This window comes from Natrix helvetica (genome assembly GCF_964273705.1).
Source record: "Natrix helvetica genome assembly, chromosome: 5".
In the NCBI taxonomy this organism is placed as follows: Eukaryota; Metazoa; Chordata; class Lepidosauria; order Squamata; family Natricidae; genus Natrix; species Natrix helvetica.
Genome location: NC_138551.1, coordinates 1409368 through 1416634, shown reverse-complemented (window position 1 = coordinate 1416634; position 7267 = coordinate 1409368). Strand labels below are relative to the sequence as shown.

The 7267-nt window shown below is 48.8% G+C and overlaps 1 protein-coding gene across 3 annotated transcripts in view; it reads left to right on the top strand.

The window, feature by feature from the left end:
* The first annotated feature begins 1306 nt into the window (after positions 1–1306).
* CCDC50 (coiled-coil domain containing 50) overlaps positions 1307–7267 on the top strand; it is a 33511-nt gene continuing 27550 nt past the window's right edge. For all 3 annotated transcript variants that reach the window (XM_081954207.1, XM_081954206.1, XM_081954205.1), the window contains exon 1: positions 1307–1438. In XM_081954207.1, coding sequence (XP_081810333.1) covers positions 1390–1438 — 49 coding nt within the window. In that variant the 5' untranslated portion in view covers positions 1307–1389. The remainder of the gene's footprint in view (positions 1439–7267) is intronic.

Here is a 7267-nt window from a genome sequence, read left to right as displayed (position 1 = left end):
CCTCATAGGGTTTGTTGGATGACCACTGGGGTCCCTTCCAACTTTAGCAGTACGGGAGTCCTTGAGTTCATTTAGTGACCGTTCAAAGTTATAACGGCACTGAAAAAAAGTGGCTTATGGCCATTTTTCACACTTATGACCATTGCAGCATCCCCAAGGTCACGTGATCCAAATTCAGACGTTTGGCAACTGACTCATATTTATGACCGTCTCATGATCCCTTTTTGCGACTTAATGACAAGCAAGGTCAACAGGGGAGCCAGATTCACTTAACGACCGTGTTGCTAACTTGACAGTGGCAGTGCTTCAGCTGAGAGGAGTGGGGCGCCATGGGGCAGCCGGTTGGGGCTCCAGGATCTACAGCAGGTTGGCCCACCTCCGTCAGTCTTGGACCATCCAAGCCAGTTGTGGTGGGCTGGTTAATTCTAGCATGGGAGGCCACCAGGAAATCCCTGGGCTCTGGCCGTCCCCAGAATGACACTCGAGGGGATCCCCCCACCCTCTGCATGGGGGCAGTGGGGCGGGCTGGATTGGCCAGCCAGCTAAAGGGCAACTTCAATTGCTTCCCAAGTTGGAGAACAGGCAGCCCCCCACTAGTTCCTCCGTGGACTCTGGTTTCAGCCCAAGTGGGGGCCATCAGCTGGATGCAATGGGGGGGGGAGTGAGAAAACAGCATCGTTCCTCAGAATCTGAACCCAGGTCTTCTTGAGCCGGGCTCCTCCCAAAAGGTTTCAAAAGCTCTGCGGCCCAGGCTCCCCCTTCAGATCAGCCCCTCCAACCTTCTGCTGGGAGGGGGGGGCACCACTTAGGGGTGCCGGGTTCAGTTCCTGCTCCCTCCCCCCCCACCCCCAGCGCATTCCTCCTGCCTGCTCCTTTTGGGGAGTAGAGGGATTGGATTCTCCGCAGGCTCCCAGCCTTGTCTTTCGTTTTTAGGATAGAACAGAGTTGGAAGGTCTTGGAGGTCTTCTAGTCCACCCCCCTTCCTAGGCAGGAAACCCTACACCACTTCAGTCAAATGGTTATCTAATCTCTTCTTAAAGACTTCCAGTGTTGTCCTTGGTGCCGGTCTGGGTCGTCCAGCCTTCCATCTCCACGACTCCCATCATCCGCAGCCAGCCAGGCCAGCGGGGAAGGGGGAGCAAGACTAAGGAGGGGAGGAGGATGAAGGAACCTCACGGGGGGGGGGAGATCCAACTACACTTCCCGGCATGCGCAGGGGAAGGGGCGGGGGCGGGGCTCGGGAGTGGGAGAGCGGGGCGGCTCCGCTTTACCTGGAGGGGGCGGAGTCAGGGCGAGGCCCCGCCCCTCCCGCTCGAGAGGCCAGGCGCGTCCCCGCGGGCGGCGGAGGGCTTGCTGTCCGAGCACGCGCGCTCCCGCCCCGCCCGCAACATGGCCGAAGTGGGCATCGACCGCTCCAAGCTGCCGGGCGTCAAGGAAGGTGAGGCGGGCTGGACGGAGGGAGGGAGCCGCCAGGGCCAGACCCCGGGCCTCGGGCCTCTCTTGCCGCCCGGGGGGCTCCGGAGGGAGCCGCGGGGGAGGTCCGGCAGGGGCGGCCCGCCTGGGCTCTCCGGCCGGAGCGGCTGCTCGGCGGCGCTTCCGGCGCTCGTTACTTTGTAGCGGCGGGAAAAGAGCGCAAGGCAGGCGGCTCCCGGGAGGAAGGCGGGGGGGGGGGGCTGGCACCCTCCTCTCCGACTCTCTTTCTACCTCTCTTTCTCTCTCTCTCTGTTTGTCTCTTTCTCTCTTTCCCCCCCTCTCTCTTTCTCTTGTCTCTCCCTCTCTTTCTACCTCTCTCTCCTTTTTTTCTTTTTCTTTTTCTCATTTTCTTTCTCTTTCTCTCTTTCCCCCTTTCTTTCTCTTCCCCCCTCCCTCCCTCCCCTCTCTCACACACACACAAACACCCCCCCTCCACCGCCGCTTGCTGGGCCAGGCTCCCTCCGCTCCCTCCCAGCTGCCAAGCCCCCTTCCCGTCACGGCTGCTCCTTGACCACAATTGAGCCCAAAACCTCCATTGCCAGGCTCCACATTTATTAAGTGAGTTTTGCCCCATTTTATGACCTTTCCTGCCACCGTTGTTAAGTGAATCGTTGCAGGTGTTAAGTTAGTAACCCAGTTTTTCAATGAATCCGTCTTCCCCCTCAACTTTGCTGGTCAGACGGTCGTAAAAGAGGGAACACGTGACTTTGGGACCCCGCAACCGTCACAAATACGAGTTCGTTGCCAAGCCTCCCGATGGTTGAGTTGCAGGGATGATGGGATGGTCATAAGTATGAAGAACAGTCATAAGTCACTTTTTTTGAGTGCCGTTTTAACTGCAGTGTCCCGGAGGTCCCCCTGTGCAACCTTCTGCCGAGCAAAATCAGTGGGGAAGCCAGGTTTACTTAACGACCGTGGGACTAATTGAAGAACTGCAGTGATTCACTTAAGAACGGGGGCGAGAAAAGTCATAAAACGGGGGGAAACTCAAGACCTAAGACTTCATTGCTGGTTTGTTAAGCAAGTCAGAGTCACTGCGGAGTGAGTGGCCGGCCGTGTAAATTCTCTAGAATAAACCAATGAGGGCTTAGGCACGGGAATTTGGAGCTCAGTTGTGGCCGCAAGTCAAGGACTTGATGTGCTTGCAGAATCGCTTTCAAAGGAGGAGGGAGGCTTTTGCAGAATCTGCCGGAGACGGGGGTTTGGGGGATGAGCCCTTCCCTTGGTTTTTCAGGAAAATAGATCTTGCTCTTCCTTGGGGCTGAGTCTCTCGGAGAGGAAGGTCTAGGAAACCAGGATGGGGAACCTGTGGCACGGGTGTCAGAGGTGGCGCCCAGAGCCCTCTCTCTGTAGGCAGACGTCTGCCGTGGCCAGCTGCCCTTCTGGTTTCCGGCAGCTGCTCTTCGCAGGCCAAAAAAGGCCTGAAAAACAATCAAAACGTGGCCATTTTCCAGGCTGTTGTCAGGTTGTCTTTTAGGCTGTTTTCTAGGCCGGGTTTTTTGGCTGAAAACAGACAAAAAACGACCTGAAAACAGCCTGAAAAACGGCCTGAAAACAGCCAAAAAACAGGAGCGCCCGTGCCGGCCAGCTGGTCTTTGGTTTTCATCACTCCGACACATGCGACGCCTTCCAGTTTGGGAAAAGGTTTGCCATCACCGATCTCGGAAGTGGGATCCATTCTTGTCTCCCTGACCTCCTTTGGCCTCCAGAGTAAGGCTCTTTATCCTTGTGTAGTTTTAATCCCCTCTCTGGGCAGGAAGCGTCAAACACACACACACACACACACACACACACAGAGAGACCCCAAATCCCTGCACACCTGCCTTACCCCCCAAAAACCCCACCCCTTCTTCCAGGATAATCTTCCAAGGAAGAGAATTCTATTAGCCTCGGGTGTCAAAAAACAAAACCCAGGCAAAGGTTGGGAGCAACTTTTCTGACTCACAACTTTTATTAAAAGGAGGCATAAGCTTCTGTGCCTTGCAGCTCCCTCTGATGTGTGTAGATGGGTTAAACTGATCGCAGGAGGAGAATTCGTGCCTTTGTAAGAAGGAGGCATGGGTTACGGCCTACATCCAGGGTGGCTACTAAAATAGTGCTTGTTATTTGCTTTACACACACACACACACACACACACACACACGGGTCTGTTTGCGTATCACCTTTTGCCTGGTTGCTTAGGGATGTTCTGGATTTGCAAAAAAAACCCCACAACCTATTGCGAACTGAATTTGCATAATATTGTAGACCACGGAGAAGCGCAAAACGCAGGGACTTCATATTTATGTTGGGAATGTGAGGAAGGAGAAGGGAAGTTTTATTGTGCTGGGACTCAGAGGTCTTCAAACTTGGCAACTTTAAGACTTGTGGGCTTCAACTCCCAGAATTGCACAAATCTTAAAGTTGCCAAGTTTGGGGACCTCTGTGAGTTGGGCGGACATGTAAAAAGAAAGGTAGAGAATTTTTTTTAAGCAAAGTTTTTTTTTATTTTTTGTTACATATTCTAACTTTTTTAAATAAACAAAGCGTTGCTCTGGTTTTCCCCCTTAACATCTTCTCATATGCATAGTTCATTTTACATCAGGTTTCCATTTTCAATTTCAGCTATATTATTTTCTTTCCGTATTTTCTATCTTAAGTTTAATTTCTTCTTTATAGATAAACAATATCATTATTTGCCTCTCCAAATTAATCAAATGTAATATTTTATTTCCATCTATTATTCTATTTTATATAAATAACATATATCCTCAGATTTAATTTTGTATAATGAACATTACAGTTAGTTATCCACAATTAAGAATATTGATCTATTTCCCTCACATCCTACTAGCTATATACCATTGGCAATGTTAGCATATTTCCTTTTATTCTACTAGTGAATCCTTTCCCTTCTTTCCTAACCATTTTCTCTCTCTCTCGCTAGAGAATTTTGGATACAAAAACAGATTCAGAGGATTTTTTAAAAGGCCGATACGTAGTTGAGAGCAGAGGTCTTTCTTTTGGGGACTGATGGACAAAGAGTTGGAAAAGAGACGTGGAAGTTTGTATTTGTAGATGGAAACAGCAGGGAGATTATTTTTATAGTCAAAGATGGAAGAGTTTGTCAATCCCTACAGTGGAGGAAAGTTTGGTGAAGTTGATGGGGGCTAAATTGACTTATTCAATGAGAGAAAAGACAATATCTGTGTTTATTGCTGGCTGTAAATTGCTTATGGATTTTTTTTTTCTTGTAGAACAGAAAAGAAATAAATGTGTGATTTATGGTTTTGGGGTTTAGACGCAGATTTTAGGAAGCAGAGAATTATTTTGTAACTTTACAGGAAGAGGTAAATTTCTAACTGTTATTTATAACTGCCCTATAAAGAAGACCAGAAACCATTTATTTGCATCCTGTTTTTCTCTCTTTTTCCCTTTCTTTTAGCTTTCTTTCTTTTTCTTTTTCCATTCTTGCTTTTTATAAGTTTGTATTTGCTTTTATCTTTGTTTTTAAAAAGTTTTAATGACAGTATTTTTAGGGGGGAAACCGAGAAAAAGAGCCAAAGTAAACATTTCGTAAACTTGTTGTGTTGTGTACACAAGCTGCTGGCTGGATCTTTACCAAAACTTTAACCTATTTTACCAAAATATGTTATGCAAACAGCGTTCTAAGAGAAACATTTGGAAAACTGTATGAGCTAAAAGAATTAATTTTTCTTACGCTGAACAGATAAAAGTTTTTCCTAACTGTTTTAAGTTATGTGGTCTCTGAAGGGGAAGGAAAGTCGCTCTGAAGTTTATGGGAAACAGCTACAGGCAGTCCTTGACTTAAAACAATTCATTTAGTGACTGTTTGAAGTTACAACAGCACTGGAAAAAAGGACTTATGACCGTGTTTCACACTTATGACCATTGCAGCATCCCATGGTCACGTGATCAAAATTCAGACACAAAGGTAGTCCTTGACTTCCAACAATTCATTTAGTGACCGCTCAAAGTTATAATAGCAGTGAAAAAAGTGACTTATGACCATTTTTCACACTTATGACCGTTGCGGCAGCCGTACAGTCACATCATTTACACCGGGATTCTTGACAGCTGACTCACATATACGACGGTTTCAGTGTCCCAGAGTCACGTGATCCCGTTTTGCGACCTTCTGACGAGCAAAGTCATTGGGGAAGCCAGATTCACTTAATGACCGGGTTACTAATTCAAGAACCGCAGGGAGTCGCTGAACAAATGTGTCAAGGAAAGTTGGGGCGAAACTTAACAAATTTCACACTTAGCAACATAAATGTTGGGCTCAATTGTGTTCGTAAGTTGAGGACTACCAGTCTTTATGACGGTCACAGTGTCCAGGGGTCACGAGATTCCCCTTTTGCGACCTTCTGACAAGCAGCGTCAACGGGGAGGCCAGATTCACTTAAGGACCATCTTACTAACTCAGCACCTGGTGATTCACTTAACAACTATAGCAAGAAAATAAAATGGGGAAAAATTCACTTAAGCACTGTCTCACTTTGCAACAGTAAGTTCGGGCTCCGTTGTGGTCATAAGTCCAGTACTGCCTGTGTTTGGCTTGACGCTCTGCCTGGGTGCACAATTCCAGACCCAGAGTCGATCTGGAGACGGTGGGTTAGAATGGTATGAAATAGCAACTCGTGGAGCAGCCTGTGAACTGATGTGAGAAAGCAGAAATGCAAAGTTTGAGGGCGAGGAACGGGGGCAGGGCTGCCCTCCAGGAAACTCTGAACGCTTATTTATAAAATAAATGCAAACTTCACACCAGGCGGCTCCATCCAAGGCCACTTTTGAACTCTGCTGATGAAGCTTATTCCCAGGGAAGGAGGCACAGAATTGCAGGCCTCCAAAAAAGCACCGTGTAATAATAGTAATTAAGAGCGCAAATGAAGCTCCTTAGAAAGAGAATCTCTGTGGCTCAGGGCTAAACGGGGGGGGGGGGTCCTGGGGGCTCCTGTGAGCTGGGTGCCTTCCTCGCAGACGTTTCATGACCCAACTAGGGAATCTCATCAGAGATTGAAGGGAGTGGGGTTTGCAGAGAGGAGGAGGAAGACGACGGGGGTCCTTGGCATTCACTGAGCTTGGCTGTTTCCTTGCTGACGTTTCGTGGCCCAACTAGGTAACATCCTCAGTGCTAGAAGGGAGAAGGGATTAGTGGGGAGGAGGAGGAGGAGGAGGAAGGAAAAGTACTATGGAGACCTTGGTGCTTTCTGAGCTTGGTGGTTTTGTTGCAGATGTTTCATGACCCAACTAGGGAACATCCTCAGTGCTGGAAGGGAGAAGGGATTTGTGGGGAGGAGAAGGAAGAGGAAGGAGGAGGAGGAAAAAAATGGACTGTGGGGTCCTGGGTGCCCCCTGAGCTTGGTTGTTTTTTTGCTGACGTTTTGTGGCCCAACTAGGGAACATCCTCAGTGCTAGAAGGGAGAAGGGATTTGTGGGGAGGAGGAGGAGGAGGAAGACTGGGGGGTCCTTCCTGCTCTCTGAGACCAGGTGTTTTCTTGCAGATGTTTCATGACCTCAAAAGTTGAGGCTGTGTGTTACTACGTTATTTCACTTAAAAGAGTCAGGCGTCAGTGCTCCCCTTTCATCCTCCCCTTTTTCCTCTTCCCCGTCTCCTTCCTCAAATTCCCATTATTCTCATTTCTCTTCCTATTTTGTATCCAGATAAACCCGAACAAAACGGAGCCTGGTTTGATTTGGAGAAGACGTAACCCAAACCGGAGGTCCTTCCCAAGTGAAGGGGAGGGGGAGAGCCTTTTCCTGATTTTTAGGGCAGGGCGGGGGGGGGGGG